General features: G+C 41.8%; 1 protein-coding gene across 4 annotated transcripts in view; it reads right to left on the bottom strand.

The window, feature by feature from the left end:
- Nucleotides 1-769: 769 nt before the first annotated feature.
- NFIA (nuclear factor I A) overlaps nucleotides 770-18,104 on the bottom strand; it is a 391,127-nt gene continuing 373,792 nt past the window's right edge. For all 4 annotated transcript variants that reach the window (XM_065911941.1, XM_065911922.1, XM_065911931.1 and 1 more), the window contains one exon: nucleotides 770-8,147. In XM_065911941.1, coding sequence (XP_065768013.1) covers nucleotides 8,130-8,147 — 18 coding nt within the window. In that variant the 3' untranslated portion in view covers nucleotides 770-8,129. The remainder of the gene's footprint in view (nucleotides 8,148-18,104) is intronic.

Genomic DNA, 18,104 nt, shown 5'->3' on the forward strand with positions numbered 1-18,104 from the left:
GGATCGCAGAGTTGGACATGACTTAGCAATTGAACAACAAGAAATCTAGAGCACTGAGAACAGTCTCAATCACACAATAAGCACTATGTGAGTGTGAAGTTTTGCATTTGTCTAAGTAGGTAAAAGGGGTTTCCCAGGTGGTGCAGTGGTAATGAATCCGCCTGCCAATGCAGGAGATGTAAGAGACAAGGGTTTGATCCCTGTGTCGGGATGATCCCCTGGAAGAGGAAATGGCAACTCACTCCAGTATTCTTGCCTGGAAAATCCCATGTGCAGAGGAGCCTGGCAGGCTACAGTCAACAGGGTTGCAAACTCTCAGACATGACTGAACGCACGCACACACACACACACACACATTCTAGGTACACTGGATGTGCTAAGATCCAGGGATACAGAGAATAAGATATTATCCCTGCCTCCAAGAAGCTTTCAGTCCAATGGCAAAGACAATACATAAAGGTAAATAACAGAACTGAGTGACTGAGTGCGTGCGTGCGCGCGCGCGCGCGCGCGCGCACACACACACACACACACACACACACACACACACACACACACACACACACACACACACAAATAGGTAAAAAAGCCAACATGGCTCATGAGAACCCTGTGGAGGGTGCCTGACATCTGTCAAGGATGATGCAAGCGACAGGTGCAAAGACTGGCTGTCTTTAGGGGAAACTCTGATCCACACCCATAACTATCACTCAAATGTCACCTTCCAGGTGTGATTTAAAGCAAATGATGACACAGCTTCCATAGCATTAGCAATTTTTTATTTTCCTTTTTTGTTGCATAGGAAATGCAGTACTTGCTTCCAGTAATTGTATTGTAATGTGAGAAGGTGGTAGCACTAATGGTTGAATACAAGAGTTAAACTAATCCACACCAGCTCAAAAAACCTGTGGAGATTTAGTTGAATAAGAATGGACGCCCACAGTGATTCTCAACCAATTACAAATTTTCACAGAACACAGTCAAACTAAAAGGGTAACTATGAGAGTCAATACAAGTATACTAGAGGCACAGGGGGCCCGGCTCATAAAAAACAAATGTCAAACCAACTTATTAACACGGGGGGTGTTCAGTTTCACAACAGATCTCTTATCATTGGAAGTGTTTAATCCCCTTCTCCCACAATTTGAAATGAAAAAAACAAACAAAAAAACCTCCAAAAAACAAAAACGGAGATATCTTGAGCAGACAGATTTCCAAGGGTGCTGGGACAAGCCCCCAGTGAACTTTGTTCTGGTAAGAGGTCAGGGCTGCAGGGGAGGGGGTTGTGTATTTGCCTTTGAAAGTCTACCTTGAGGACCTCCTAGAATCTGATAAACCTCGAGCTCTAGGTCAGGCCAGTACCTCAGCAGTGATGCTACCAAATGCCTTCACAGTGCAGAAAGGCAGTTGGAGACTAGGGAGAAAGTGCACTCTTTCAGGCCTCCATCCCAATGTAGCCAGTGGCCTTGTGACCTTCGGTTGAGATGTTTGTGAAAAACAGTGTTGTTATAGACTATTACTAAAAAAAAAAAAAAATTAAAAAATAAAAATAACACAAATAGAATCAAAAAGGGAAAAAAGTTTCTATCATTTTGAGAAGCTGAGCATAAAAATAGCAGGAAAAATAGCCCCATTCATTGGACACCGTTTGTCCCAGAAACCACCATGGAGACACAACTTCACATCGAACACCCTGGGGGTATTCTCCACTGTGAAGGTGGTAGGGTTGGGTTAGCGGTGGCACTTCCACCATACACTCTTGCGGTCCAGACACACTTTGGAAATGGTGTGTTTTGAATTGAATAGCATCAGGAAATGTGACGCTCCTGTGGGAACTCACGATGTCTGGCATTCAGGCAAAGTCCTGCCCCTACATGCTGCTGCCTCCCTTGTTACCATGCTCAAGGGCAGGTGGCCCCCTCTTATCTTTCTGAGCATTTCTGAAATCTGCTCTCCATTTCCCCATCCCCCTAATTGATTATAAAAGGGGAATAAAAGGCAGATCAGTGTTGGCTTAGGGGAAAAAAAAATGAGATAAAAGATTTCATTTGGGAAGCAAGTCATTTCAAATTTAGACCAAAAAAGAAAAAAAGTTATATTAAAAAAAAAAATCCCGTGTTAATAGCCAATTTCTTTTTCTTATGAATCGGGCCCAAAGTTTGTACAGAGTTTTATTTTTGAAGAAAATATTGCAACTGTGCATGAAACTAAATAGCCACGTGATTCTGTAAAGACTTTTTTTTTTTTTCATTTTTTTTCCTTTTAATACGAGGAAGTCTGGTGTGAAGATGGATCAAGCATGGGTACCTGGCTGAACATTGTCCACTAAGAAAATGCTTCAGTATCGGCAAAACTTCATTCGAGGGTGAAGGGAAATGTCCCTCATTTTGAAATGTCCTCAGTGTCTTCAGAGCAGAGGTTCTTGAAATTCAAATGGTTGTTTTGAGACAAAAGTCTTGCCAGGGACTGATTTCTGAAATCAAACACCCATGCTTGTCCCCTAGGAAAAAGAAAACAAAAAACAAAAACACAAGTAATACTGAATTTAAGTAAATGTATACCTCCAAAATACTGAAAACTGCCGAAATCAAGAAAAGACAGAATTTGCGTTCTCAGTGAAATACCTTTAAACCTAGCTGACAAGAACCAAGTCAGAAAAAAAGACTAACATAATCTTGAGTAATATTCATACAGTTCACTAAGCATTATGGAATAGCATGCATTAATATTGTTCGGTTATTTTACATCACCTATACCAGAAGGTCCAGACTGACAGACAGCGAAGGCTACCGGTGTAGAAAAATCTTACTTCAGAAGAGCAATATAATACAGATTTCACAGGCACTACATTTTAATATATCAGGTATTATGCTGGTTTTCTTATAATTCTTTCTGTCCTAAAGCTGGCATTATAACAATGACCAAAAAGGCAAGGATTGAAGTAAACGGAAAGTAGATACCAAAGTTGATATAGTTTTTTTCTTCAGATAGATTAGTGCATAGTTCTCATGCAGATAAACACTGCTATGCATTTACACTGTTGGAAAGCAGAGTGAATTGAGCCCAAGTTGTCACATTTGTGTAAATCATTTTGTCAGCCTGTAATAGCACCATGTAATGGATTTGCATTAAACATTAAATTGATTTCAGGATTGGTGACACAGTATTCACTACAGTTAAGTGCTATGGAATAGCTTCAATGTTACCTGCTATATATCAAAGCGATTTTCATCCCACTGCTTTTTTATTGGAAAAAATAAAAGGAAAACATACACGACACTAATTAGACGAATGCACAGCCTTGGACGTGGAGAAGGCAGAGCGGGTTTACTGTCAAACAGTAAATACATGCATTGACTTCAGGACGAAAGTGGCCTTGGAAAAGCTGATTTGAATGAAAGCTGTGCTGGGGGCAGTGCAGCTTTCTGAGACTGTCTTAAGTCTTAGGACAGGTCTCGGAGGGTGGGCGGTGAGGTGCCCCTGAAGCTCTCCGTACATGACCATGCCAGTTGTGTTTTAAATTTGTTCTATGGAGGCCTGCTACCAGGAAAAAGAGACAAGAAGAAAAAGAAAGAAAGAAAATGAAAGAGAGAGAGAGACCACCACGACTACGGACAAAATGATACTTCCAGAGACGTGATGCCATGTACATTAAATGACATTCTTAGAAACCCCTCCCCACAAAAAAAGAAAAAAGCAAACAAAAGGAAAACATTTTTTTTTCTTAATCCAGATTTTGTAAATATGACACTGTAACTACAGAATTCAAAGCCTGTGAGGATAAGGACTTGAAAAGTGAAAGACAAACTTTCTGAGACGGGGTTTTGTGTCTTCCAGTGGGCTGTCTGAATACTGTGACTCTGGGAAGTCTGGGTTCCTTTGCACTTCACCTGTCGGCAGGTGAAGAATACACGCTTCGGGAAGGGGACCTGGGCCCGCCTGTGGCCCACGCCTGGCTGCGGGGTGGGGGCGGGGAGGAGCTGACACAGTAACTGTCATGCCAGGGTGTGAAGAAACAGAAAACCTAGTTCAGACCTCAAAGCAAAGAAAAACGTGTGGGATGGAGAGAGTGGGCTTAGGAAAGAGGGCCTCTGCCCGTTAACGGTCAGACAAGTTTTTGTGGCAGGGGGATGGGCCAGAAGAAAAAAAAAAAAAAGGATACAGGAAAACGATATGATTTAGTGTTTGTGCCTCTGACTTCAGTTCCCAAAGAAAAAAATGGAGAGTTATTTGAGGGACTTATCTTTGCCAATATTGTTAATGCCATTTGAAGGGAGAGAAAAAATTCGAATGTGTCTCAGAATCAAGGGCTGGGCCTTCAAGTGTGGATGGCCCTCAGTCTGTCAGTCTACACACCCCAGGTAGCAACGTCTTCCTCAAACATCTTCGCTTGACTTTGAGTCTAAAAAGGTTAAACACTCGTATTGTTGATGTTTCTTTTTTCCTGCTTGATCACAACTAAACTACAGTTTCCTGCTGCTTTCTGGACAATGAAACATGAACAAAAATATAACTTAGTGTGTTTAATACTTAACCCCTGTTCGTTATCACCCTAGACTGCCTCCCTAATGTTTTAAAGCCTTTAAAACATTTTTTTTCCTGCAAATCTGTTCAGAGTTCCCTAATTTTAGCTTCATCAAACTTAATACAACAGAATACCTTCAAAAATACAGCATACCTGTAACGTCCATTTACAATGGTTTTTCAGTAGACCTATACTTCTCAAGCATAGGAATATGCTATACCATTGAAAGAAAAAAAAAAAACAAAACTGTATTTAAATACTTACAAAAAAAAAAAAAAAGGAAACAGGAAAGTTTTAAACTTAAGTCCAGTTCCCAAAGGGAGAGGGGGGCGGGAAAGAAAGAAAAGCCATTCTATGAACGCTGCCTTTATAATGAACAATCAGAAATTTCACTAGGCTAATTTGACAGAAATTTTTCCTCATTTAAACAACATTACAAAAGTCCTGCATTATAAAATAGGGTAGAATAAATCAGTGTAATCGATAAAACTATACAACAATACAAATTACATGTCTTCTGAGTGGGCAGTTAATCTCTCTCTTTGCAGTCATGACTACAACATGCTTACTAAAAACAACTAAAACTGCCCAAACTATTGCTTAGTTTGTTTTGCTTTAAAAAAAGGGTGCAATTTTATTGTATATACAACCAATTTACTGGTAATACCTTGGCTTATCGCAAGGTTCTGACAAAATGTTTGTCTAGGCTTTTTTCCCTTCACTGTGAAGCACTGAAAGCTGCTATTTTTTTTTCTTTTTTTTTCTTTTTTTCTTTTTTTAGTGCACATATGTCATAATAAAGTAATGCCCAGCTAAGTGCTATAGGGGAAGGCAAAGTATGCTGGCTGGCTAGAGGAAGTGACACCATATACTGACAATCACACCATACAACAGCGCCAAACGACTATTCAACCACTTATCAGACACATATGAAAATCCAAAATGTTTTATTTTATTTTTTTTTCCTTAAATAGAGATAACCAGTAAACAATTTTCAGAACTTGGAAGTTTAAAAACGTGCATATAAAAATGGGCATTATATACTTTGTATTGAATGTGGATTGACTGCAGTCTGCTAAGAAAAATGGGGTGTGGGAGCTGAAGAAAAGGGAAGTTGTCTTTTTTTTTTTTTTAAGGCTTGCTTGTGAAAGGAACAGTTGTAAAAACAAAATTGCTTGAAGCAGGGTCAGCTTAGTGCTTCACAGTTTGACTGCTTCTCTAAGAGGAGCCCTTCCTGCGCACGTGCATTCAAAAATCACAAAAAAAGTACAAAGACAGACACCTAAAACACACTGCGTCAAGTGCAGCACCGACTTTGGTCAAATAAAAAAAATAAAAGAAAAATTAATCATTGCTAAGCTTTTCTACACGATATAAGCAGGTATTGCATATTTTCATATATCTGGGGGCGGGGTCGGGGGGAAATAAAGGAAGACTCCAAATAAATTGTAAAATGCAGCAACATCCAAAATACTGATATTCTAAGCATCTACAGATCTCAGAATAGCACTGCCACTGACCACAGAGGACAATAAAGACTACTCCTATCTGCGGGACAACTAACTCTCTATTTAGTTCTAGATGTTGAAACTGACAATGGCTGACATAAAAGTCACATTTACAAAAAGTGTCTCCAAATGCTTGACTAGGGAAAAACCCCTTTCAATAGAGGAGCATGTGCAACAATTCCACAAATAATCGCTATCCAGGGCAAGGCACATTGATATGGAATTTTTGTTTTCGTGCAAATTAAGGAAAAAAAACAAAACAAAACAACATTGTTTGGGGGGGAAAGATGAGGAGCAAAGTGTCTTCCCAAGAATTTCAGTTACTTGATTGTATAGGACAGTAGTAGAACCCTTCTGAAGGGCTGAAAAACATAGTTTAAAGGCAAGTGCCTAGAGTAGGGATTACAATATTGTGTCTTAATGCACTCTACTTTATCCTACATTAACTATATAAAAATTAGTTACTAACACTAGAACATGCAGAGACTTTCTCTGATCAGCAGGGCTCGCCAACCAGAACGTATATATATGTATAGTATAGGAAACCTTCTTGAAGTTGCATGGGAAGCAAAGGGGTGCTTCGCTGTCTGGTAGAAAAATCACTTGCACTTTTTTTTGTTATTTTTTTGTTTGTTTTTTGTATTTTTTTTTTACATAAGATACAGGACATTTGGGGGTGCAAACTTTTTTTTCCCTAACAAGTGCCCTTGATCTGAATGGGCACCAGCATTTGTCTCAGTATTGATATCATTATTATTATTAAAATTATTTTCCCATAGCCCAGTTCAGGGGCGCAAAGGTCTTTAAATTTTCTGGACAATCTCTGGAACAATGAAGTGTCTGATAACTGATAAATCCTATGTTGCCAGATACATGTAAAAATTTTCAGAATTGGCATAATCCATTCTAGTGACGTCTAGCTTATAAAATTAACAGATACCATGATTTTATTTTAGTTATGTGCTTTGATAACAGAAAATAATTAATTAGCATTTAATGTAGTTAACATATTGTGGTAAAAGCACCATTAGATTTGTTTTTTTGTTTTTTTTTTTAAATTTTCCTTCAGTTTTTAAAGGGATACAAGTTTAACAATAAAAAACATAAAAAGCAAAAATAGCTCCCCTTTTTCTTGCAAGGCTGTTTTTTACCCCAATAATTTAGAGTCCTGGGGTGGAAGGACTTGAAAAACAAAAATAGAATTTTCAACAATCTCTATCTTACAAAGATATTTAGCTATCCAATGAAATTGCACTTTACTCAATTCAAAATTCGATTGTTTTGATTGATTCCTGTCAGTTTCTGTCAAAACAGACCATCTTCCCCATTTCCACGTGAATTTGTGTCATTGTTGAAATTGTTGAAAAAATGTTTTTTTTTTAAATGTAAGTGCAGCATTTCAAAACTTTTAAAAAACTGAATAGTAGTAGTAGTAGTTTGCCATTTTCGGAATTATTCTGCAACGTGAGTGGATTCACTGTCCTTCCGGGCCATGTTATCTAGTTAACGGCTGACTGCGGAACCAAACCAAACTAAAAGAAAAAACAAAGAAGGAACGTAACTGCGATTTCTTTTTCCAATATGTTACAGAAAAACATTGCCCTTTGACTGTCCCGTAAGTTATATATATTGCAGATCTCAGCTACTACAAAAGATTTAGTTCTCCAAGTGCCTCCTGATTGCTCAGAGAGGCTCACACCGGTGTGGGTAAATTCATGAAATACTGTGAAACAGCCGGGCTCCGTAAAGAAAGTGTGTTACAACAGAAGTCAGTGAGCAAGGGTAGACCTTCTCTAGCCGCACTGCCTAATGCTCACGCAACCACGGAAACACTTCAAATGTTACAAAGCCCAACCATTTCCAGCACCATATGAGAAAATTACAACAGTTCCTAAAGTATTAAAAAAAAAATCCCAAAAGGTTATGGCCTTTGCTGTTGGACCATAATGCTTGCTGTTTCCATGTACAAGTTGATTTGATTCTCCCCTTCCAGTGACAGTGAAGTTGTAACCGCGCTGGGTTGAGGATGCGTCCATGTTACAGAGTTGAGAAGGGGTCAGGTGGTCTGTCTGGTGGATGGTGGGACGCTGCGACTTTTATCCCAGGTACCAGGACTGGAAGACAAGAGGAAAAGTGCAATTAGAGCTACAATTTGGAAAATAACACATTTTTACTGTGGCCTTTCCACTGGTGAAATCAAGATCTATGTTAGGGATAAAGGGGGGTTTTCACTGGTAAAAGTAAAAGAATGATGAACGGTAAACCTTAAGACTCTGATCTTACTCTTCTGAAGTTGAAATTCAGTGTCTTTGTTGGGGGTTGCCCATGTTCTGAGTGTAACTTGCACAACCAAGTATTTATGTCTGCTCGAAACACATACATGGTATGGGTGTTCCAATCTGGCGAGGGCAGCTATAGCAGAGCAGGAAGCTCGATCACCTGGTTTTTTTATTGAACCCTCAGGGCCTAGCTCAGTGCCTGGAATACAGGCTTCCAAACAAAGAAGAGTGGAATGAATGGAGAGTGGGTGAGGGGAGAGGTTTTGTATCATCAGGGATGTCTTCTCTGATGAATCTCACAACATCTCCTTTTCAATGAGATGTCATTACAACGTTCTTGTAACAGGCACAGAGGATCAAAAGCGATAGAAGAGTAAACGGAGCTCAAGTAAGGACAAGTGTTGTACCAAGAATCTTGGGTTATTTTGGACAAGTCATAGCATCTCTTTTCTACTCAGTCTCCTTAGATGTGCATGAAGTAGATTTTATGATGTAAAATGCTCCTCTCAGCTCAATATTTCTAAAATAAAATTTTAAAAAATGACATATAATCATCAACTGGTATCAAAGATTTTACCATAATATCCAAAGGAAAAAATGAGGCCATATGCACAGCCCTCATGCATGCTTTTGCTCATTTGACATTTATTTACAGCCTTGCATATAACTGCTGGACCCAGTTACCAGTTACCTTTTGCTTTCATAAGCTCTTAGGCGATTAGCTTTGGGCAATAGTCTGGTGATATGTCACTCTATGTACTGGTACTTCTTTCTCTGTTAGCTAAACAAAGTGACCAATTATGGTTTCGTATCAGAGTCAGTTTCTCAAGTGAAATAAAAAAGTACATGGCTTTTGCCAACTTTTCTCCAGAGCTACCCTACCAAATTCACCACATTTATTCACAGAAAAATCACCAACCTCAAGCAAAATTAAATGCTTTTGAAATCTCTGAGTTGACACTATCAGAAAGGGTTGCATTTGGGTTGATTCAGTCAGATGAAGGCTCATCCGTGTCCAAGAGATTCAATTAGGTAAAGCAAGGACTCGTTTGATCCCAGGATAAATGGCAAAATGATAGCTACATGGAGGTTGGGATAAGATTTCCTGGTCACACAAGCTACCTTTGATTTCCAGAGGACTTGAAGGAAAAAAAAAAAACCTAAAGTCTAAACCGAAAAACTACTCATCCTGTATACTTTTAGATGTTATTCTTTGACCACATGCTTTGAGAAGCACAATAAAGCCTCTTGTGTCCTGAAAGGAAATCATCCTGGCAAATACACAGGGCCTAAATCGAACTGGACAAAAGAAAGAAGAGGGGGGAAGAGAGGAACCGGGAGGCAGACTCCAAACCGTATTTCTAGCTGGACTCCCGCATAGCTGACGCAGATCCGAGTTAGAGGCGAGTTCTCCCTGGAACCAACCAGTCTCAAACTTTGGATGCGGCGAATCACGCTGACAATGTCTGTTCTCACACTTTCTAAGTCAGTTGTGAAATTCCAGACTTTAGATCTGACGCTGCGTCGTAGTTCTCGAAGCAAGCGCCTGGGACCCAGTGAGTCAGTAGGGGGAGCAGTTTTCCATTCCACAGTTTCTGGACACAACCTCAGTGCACCACAAAAATCTGCAGTGCCTCTACACTTCTCTTAAAAAGCAAAGCAAAGGAAAAAAAAGTTTCTTCACACATCTTACTATTCAGTGTGTGCCTTGCCGACAAGGTTACCCCAGAGCAGCTCTGTAATCCTTCACTGAAATAGGCTTTATTGATTGCTCTGGTCTATTGTTCTCTTTTCAAGTCCCCCAAGTTCAAGTTCATCCTGGTGTTACATCATGTCTGGTTGCTAAGAGCAACCAGACAGACCCAGACGTGACTATCATTAGCAAGAAACCCTCCGCTCTCCTCCCACCAACCTTCCAGTGGCTCTGACGTAGCAGGCCCACTGCAAACACATTGAAGTATTTATTCTGCCTAATTTATGACCTACCCAGCAAGCGAGACCCCCACTCCAAAAACCAACACTGTTGTATATTTAATTAATCTGTCTTTCTCTGGCACTTGGGAAAGTTAGACAAAGGACTAATTATTGTGTTTCACTCTCCACACTTTTCTTTCGTGGGTGTGTGTGTGTGTGTGTGTGTGTGTGTGTGAATATTTGCATGGGAAAGAAAACTACAAGGCCCAGCATTGGCTGTCCCCTCCCTTCTTTTCTTTTTGCCCTATTGACATTTCATGAAATACTTTAGCTGCTTAAGGGAATTAGAAAAAAAATGCGATGTGAATGTTACTCCTTCTGAGTTGGTATTCAGTAACACAAATCAACTCATGACATGTTTAAATTTAAATGCTAACCACACACTCTCAGAGTTACTTTAAAGGTTAGTTTTTAATCAATAGAAGTTGCTGACTCCGGGTTTTTGAGCTGCGCAGTGCAGCTCTTGGGCTTTTGTCTAACGTTAAAGCTTTCAAACTTTTTTTTTCCTTGAGATGATTTTAGCAATGACTTGCAGACACAGAAGACTATTGTGCTCTGACCAGCAACATGTCACCAGAGGAGAGAGTTGCCCTGGGGTGGGGTGTCAATATGACTCCTGAAGGCCTGGGTTGGGGGTCTTTAATAAGCCGTGAAAAAAACTTAATTAACCCTTTCAGGCCCAAACCAAAACCTATTCTTAAACTTTTTCACTCCTGTAATTTGACCATTAGTCCTTATTTCAACATTACACTAATCTTCATGACAATTAACCCAGCTACTTGACAAGGCTTTCCAGAATGGGAAGTCAGCTGGTTAGGGGAACTACACAGGGAATTTTTTTCCCTTTTGAATGAGGGCTCCTTGATTGAATCATTTATTCATAGTGATGGCAGATAAGCAACTATAATACTAAAAAAATAGAATCCATTCATTTCATCAAATGTTCTCATGACCAGTTTGTAGCTGAAGACCTTCCTTAATTCCATTATGATGAGTGTGATAGTTGCACATGTCTAAGCCACTCGATTTTTAAAAACTTCCATGAACAACGAATAATATCCAATGAACAAGATAATGTTTGGGAAAGCCCATTTTTTTCTTGTGATATTCTCTTACAAAATCTATAATTCAAGCAGTGCAAGTTTCAAAACATTACTTGACGAATAATTCTGGGCATTTTCTTGTTGGGTCATATAAGAAAAATATGAAAGAAATCTGAGATTGTTAAATTGCTGGGGTTGAGGAGCAAATCACTGGGAAAATGTTGCCACATTAAACAAAATTCATTAATGGAGAGTCAAAAAATTGTCTTCAGATATTTACTAACACAAGCTTAGATTTCATATGATTTCTGCCTTCATATTTTATAGCCCTTTAATCTAACCTACTGTATCCAGATGGACTACAAAGGAACCCCTTGTCCCTTATCTACAGTGAATTTCAATATTACAATACAATATCGGATGATGTTATCTTGATACATTTACATTAAGGAAGTAAACACAGAGCTTTGATCTATTTTTTCATTTTTTTTCCCTTGGGAACTCTCAGCTATAGTTGTTTTGGAGGACCATAAATCCACACTCTCACAGAGGCTAGAGTTAAGGAAAACTACTCTGTTACATTCACAGTTTCTACAGCTTGGGATGTGCTAAGATGGTGAGGAGGGGGCTGGAAGTGGGGCTGATTGTCCTCTCTCAGTGTTCAAGGTGAAACATCAAAAGAAATCTGCAGTCCAGGACCAGAGCTCAGCTTTCCTCTTCTCCAGTCAAATGAAGAAGTAATCTCATCAGGTTGGAAAGTGCTGACTAAGGATTTAATAAAGTGCCTGCAGATGTGGCGTCTCTAAGGTATTCAACTCATGTAATGCAAAACAGCTCCACACTGAATGTGCTTATAAAATTTCATTTAACCATTGCAGCACGACTCCCCCCACCCCCACCCCCACTTTTTTCTAAGGAGTTTTATCACACATCCCGCCCCTTAATTTACAGCTCCATGAAAGTTCGAATCCCATTTTGCCAGGATTCTGGAATACTCACAGTAGTCAGGTTTTATGAACCATAAACAACATCTATCCGGCTTCAGCATAAGCAGGAAGCCTGAAATGGCACTCGGTACCTTTGACGGTGGCAGTCTCTTTCCTCTCCTGAGGGGACAGCAATTAGGAAACCGAGGCTATTTTCCAAAATTTGGTCATAAGGGTGCCTAAAACATGGTTGATGAAGACTCAATTTCTTTAGTTAACATTAAACATTCTAATGTGAATAATGAATTTTAAAATGGCTTTTATATGCACTTTTCACTAAGAGGGCAGGATGCATATTTCAGAAACAAAAGGAAATGCAAGTCTGTTTGAGATAGCTGTATTTTACTTTAACCAAAAAAAAAAGACAGGGTGCTGCGGTGGGGGGGTGGGGAGGGCGGAACAGACTGTGACGCAGCAGAATCTGTTTTTCAAATTAAAAAGTTAAACAAAAGGCCTCAAGGGCAAAGTTGAACACCGCGGAAGGAGGTTGTTAATGTGGAATCCAGAACTGGGTGTGACACTTTGCTTTCTTCTCCAGGCAAGGTGGGTTATTTCAGGACATTCACACACAGAGAGCAGAAACATGCAAATACAGGGAGGCCTCTGCCCCCACTCTCCACTCCTTCATACTCCATCAGCCCCTGAAGAGGATGCTGCCAACTAGCACTGCAGGAGTTGCGGTCAACATCTTGACTTCTCTCTGGAGGAGATGCTATCTCTGCTGGGTCATTAATCCAGTTAGTCATTTTTGGCTTCCTGTTCTTGTTTGGATGAGCGAAAGCCCACTGTTTAGCCCAAATGAGTTGTCCTTGGCAAATCAGCCAGAAGCCGGGTAGCCTCCCCTGCCTCCTCTGATCCAATGGAAATGGACAAGACCTTGGAGTCCACTCCTGGATTCTGACGTTAGTATACCTCATTTGGGAGCACTTCACTTATTTAACAAGTGTTGAGCATCCTACTATGGGCTTGATAACACTAGGCTCCGGGAACATGAGTACAACAAATATGGTACCTGCTCCCAAGGAGTTGTCCTGCAGAAAGAAGGTCCTGGATCTTAGACTTCAGTATCCTTCAAGAGACCAGTTACCCTGCTCTTCTCATAGTTGGATGTTTGAAAACTTACATCAGCTGATAAGGCTGAGTATTCTATGTCCAAGGGACCCAGGACCGATTCCTATCTTTTCCACTGACTAGTTGTGTGACTTCAAGTAAGCACAACTCTGTCCTTGGGCCCCTAGAAGCCTACTGTAGGGCCATTCTTCATGGCATGGGGATACTGGTTTCTTCTGACAAAGGTGACACCCTGCACCTAGGTGTCAGTTATTGGTCTTGCCAGCCACAGGCTATGATCTCTGCAGCCACTTTTCCTGTCTGATTTTATTAAAGAAAGCCTGCTTTCAATAATGCTAAACCAAGACTTGTTTATTATACAGGAAGCTATTAAAATAGTAATGGGCCATGATTAGCCCTGCTCACCTTTGCGGCCTTATCTTTTCGCTGCTTATGCTCAACACTTGTGCTGTGTTACACTTCTTCCAGGCCCCCCAAAGCCAAATGCTTTCTCCCTGCTGGAACTTGGCAGAGCTATCCCTCTCTCCTTGGCTTTACTCACACTTGCTAGTCCTTGCTTTCTCAGATTAGCAGCCCCTTCTTCCTAAGGGTCTTTCTCCAGGCCTTTAGTTCCTGGGTTTACCTCTGTCACAGTCACTGAACTGTAATTGCCTATTTTCTCCCCAAGAAAACAAACTGTCTTCTTGCGTGTGGCATCTCCGGTGTCTTGCCTGGTGACTTAATAAACACTGTTGAATAAAGGAAGAAATCTCCAAGGTTCCAAAACTGAAAAGTGAAAGTGTTAGTCCCTCACTCGTGTCCAGCTCTTTGCGAGGCCATGGACTGTAGCCCACTAGACTTCTCTGATCATGGAATTCTCCAAGCAAGAATACTGGAGTGGGTTGGCATTCCCTTCTCCAATGGGAATCTTCCCGACCCAGGGATTGAACCTGTGTCTCCTGCCTTAACAGGCAGATTCTTTACCATCTGAGCCACCAGGGAAGCCCAAAGACTGGTGTCAATTACCCCAACAAGTTGTTTAGATGGGTGACTTCTAGAATGGCTGTGCCACATCCATGCTCATGGCTCATGTTCACATCTCCCTGAATGGCGGGTGCTCTCCCCAGAGACACGCAGGTCTCCACGAGCCACCCCAGGGAGTTCTGACTGAAGAGCTCTTGCAATGGGGCCAACTGCAGCCGTCGCATGTGCAATAGTTTTGTAACATGGACAGCTGCCTGCTTACTACGAGCGCAGAGGAGTTGTCCAAACCACCACTCCCTGGAGAGTGACCATGCTGTTCCCGGCCAAGACCTCCATTTGGTTCAAACCTCAAGACGGGAAAACACTAATCTTTTTACCCAATAAGCCATCCAGCACCTCCAAACCTTGAGAGTACATACACAATCCAATTATTCCAATGGTTGTTCCAGAGTCTGACTTTTACCGTATTCCAACTTGCTCTAGTGTCTGCCTCACCATCAAGCAAAGTTCTTTTTTCTGGCCTCCCTTTACATGTTTATCAAGTAATCTTTTACCTCATGAAATCAAAGATTTCTGAATTAAAAACTGCACCCTGGCCACTCACATTTGCTCTGCTGACTTACTGGAGGGCTGCGTGCGGAGTGGTAAGGGGTGGGGCACTGGAGTCAGAGTTAACAGAGAGAATCCGCCCTCAATGTGGGAGACCCGGGTTCGATCCCTGGGTTGGGAAGATCCCCTGGAGAAGGGAACGACTACCCACTCCAGTGTTCTGGCCTGGAAAATTCCATGGACTGTATAGACCATGGGGTCGCAAAGAGTCAGACACGACTGAGTGACTTTCACTTTCACTTTTCACATCATTTAACTAGTATGCCATTACATGCTAGTTAAAGGGGCTTCCCTGGTGGCTCAGATGGTAAAGAATGTGCCTGCAATGCAGGAGACCGGGGTTCGATCCCTAGGTCGGTTGGATCCCCTGGAGGAGGAAATGGCGACCCACTCCAGTATTCTTGCCTGGAGAACCCCATGGACAGAGGAGCCTGGTGAGCTCCATGGGGTCACAAACTAACCCTAGATTTAGAAACTAACACTTTCACTTTCTAAATGATCTTAGATAAGTCAGCACCCCTGGGTCTCAGTTTTAGACTCTGCAAAATGGAGCTAACAACTTTATCAGTTTTTGTGGGGACTGAATGAACTAATGCCTGAGAGAGACATGTGCAGAAAACCCAAAAGCCAGGGGAGATGGGCTTTCTATAAAGTGTGTACAGGCCATAAGGTCCACAGGAGACCTACAGAGGACCAGTTCCCTTGCAAAGGCATGGCTCAACAAGGCGGCTTTCTCTTATTTAATGATATAACTTCTTAGTTAAAGGTAGCAGCTGTGTCAGTTCCGTTTCTCCAGTTGCAAGAGAAAGTTCTTGAGAAAATAAAAATCTGTCTTTAATTGCGGTATTAAAATCAGAGCAGCGAAACCAACCGCACAAAAGAAATTGGCTCAAGTTTATGAAAGGCATTTGGGTCCTTGCCTTGCGAGGCTGAACTGCACGCCTTGGAAGTTGGGGGCGAGGGGGAGAGGGGATCTGGGGTTGGGGGAGGGAAGGGGGAGGGAGGGAGTAGTCAGGCAACCAAGTGGGACAGAAACAATCCTATTTTGGTTTTTGTTAGCGAATGGCATACTACATAGATCAGAGACTTCTTATAAAATACAAACCCCCACTGTACACAAAGCACAGGAAAATGTGAGGAAAAAAGGGAAAAACGAAAAGCAGCTTAGGGTGTGTTAACGCTGCTATTCTGTCAGCTTAAAGAGTATTTTATGCTTGATCAACAGCTCTTTTTTATTGTGCTTTTCTTTCATTCATTCAAGACATCAAAGCGGGCCCCACCAGCGTACCTGCCCTTCTGGAGCCGCTTGTGAGGGGGTTCTAATGAAGCACGACTCTGGGAGCCGCAGACCCCCGTGGACACGGCAGTTCAAAGGGAATATTTCAACAATGATTACATTTTGTAAATCTTTTTATGAAAGAGACAGCTTATTTCCTGCTTTTTCATGAAAAATAGATTATCCATTAAAGTGAGCCCGCACCACGGAAGCTGCTTCAGATCTGAGGTGCAGCATGGAGATTAAGGGGACAAGGACCCGATGAAATTGTCCAGAGTTCCTATCTGTTTGGCCACGATGGCACAGCTGAATGTTCTGGGAGTAGCCAGAACATTATTGTAATAATGCGCTGGGTGGCTCTGCAGTGGAAAAGGTGGTAGCCAGGGTGTTTGGGGGGTGAGTGTTCAGCTAGGGTCCTGTGTCTATTATTTGCCCTTTCAATTTTTTGTTTTTGATTCTACAAAGTCCAGCCAAATATCAGAAGGCATCAACCAACTCCTTTGGGCAAAAATAAGGTGAAAAATTTTAGTTATAATTCATTAAATGCTGTATTTTAACACACTCTGAAATGGGACGAGTCCTTTTCCACACGGGAAGTTAGCCATAAAAAAAGCTAGCTCTGGGCTGAAGATACAATACAGGCTTTCTCATTGGCTGATGTCAACCCTAAAGGCAAAAATAAAGAAGGCAGCCCGGCCCTTTGTAATTTCTGATTTTCAACAGTGAAATAATCTTTCCCTTAGTCTGTCTTCTTCTTTTTTTTTTTTTTTTCTTTTTTGGTGGTGGGGAGAGTTGAGGGGAGCAGGGCAGGAAGAGAGTATGACTTCCTGCGGAGAGCTATGAAGTGAAAAAAAAATGTATGTTTTCTACACATTGGATTCCAATTTTAATTAAACGCCTGCTGTCTAACAAGTGCAGACAGTCACACTTGGGGCTGGCCCAATGGTGGCCCAGGGAGGTAACCTTTCTGATTTAAAAAGAGAGGCGTGGGAGTGGAGGTCGGCGCTCAGTAGAGCGTGGCCGCATTACAATAATCATGCCATGGCCTGCCTCCCTTCTCCTGCTCTTCCCCCAGAGCTGAAAAGCTCTTCCCAAACATGACTCAGGTTCACAGGAAACCTAGCATGCAAATTTACCATTTCAGTGGTGCAGGTAGATAAAATCTGATGAGGGGGAAAATAACACTGAAGTGAAAAGTCCAGTTACTTCAAAAACTCTCCCAGAGACATTCCTGTGTGAGTGTGACAGAAGATCTGCTACTTGGCCAGAAACAAATTTCCAAACTAACCTTCCCAGCCAAGGAGTCCCCTTTAGGCACTGGATGGCACTTGGCACCTGTGCCCGTCACCACCCCCCAACAGGTGCTTTTCTGCTTGGCCCTGAGCATGGCTCTTTGCTTCTGACCCCTTTCGTCCTCCTCTATTCACTGTCCAAGGTCCTTTCTTCTGTCCTTTTCAGTCCCCTTTCCTGCCTCCTCCCACCCTTCCAGCCAGTCTCTCTCTCTCTATTTCTACATCCGTGCTTCCGCCCCCACAGGGATGAGGGAAGACCTCTACCCTCTCAAAGACTCTGCAAACCAGCTGCCCGCCCTACTCTGGATTAAGGGAAAGGACGAGAGCATGCTCAACTGGCAGTGAGGTTGGGGGCTTCTGTATGGAGCCAAAGAAGTGAGGTGCAGGGGTGGGATTTGGATGGAGTGCGAAGGAGACTGTACATCTTTGCTCTCAGATTCTTGACAGAAGACAGCAAGAGAGCAGTAAGAAGCAATTGGCGCTGGACTGCGAGGCAGGGGCCGCGGCTCAAGTCTCAGCCCAGTCTCCAGCTGCCCTGGGACTCACACTATAAAGATCCCATTGCGATACCTGTACCT

Source organism: Muntiacus reevesi, chromosome 1 (genome assembly GCF_963930625.1).
Source record: "Muntiacus reevesi chromosome 1, mMunRee1.1, whole genome shotgun sequence".
In the NCBI taxonomy this organism is placed as follows: domain Eukaryota; kingdom Metazoa; phylum Chordata; class Mammalia; order Artiodactyla; family Cervidae; genus Muntiacus; species Muntiacus reevesi.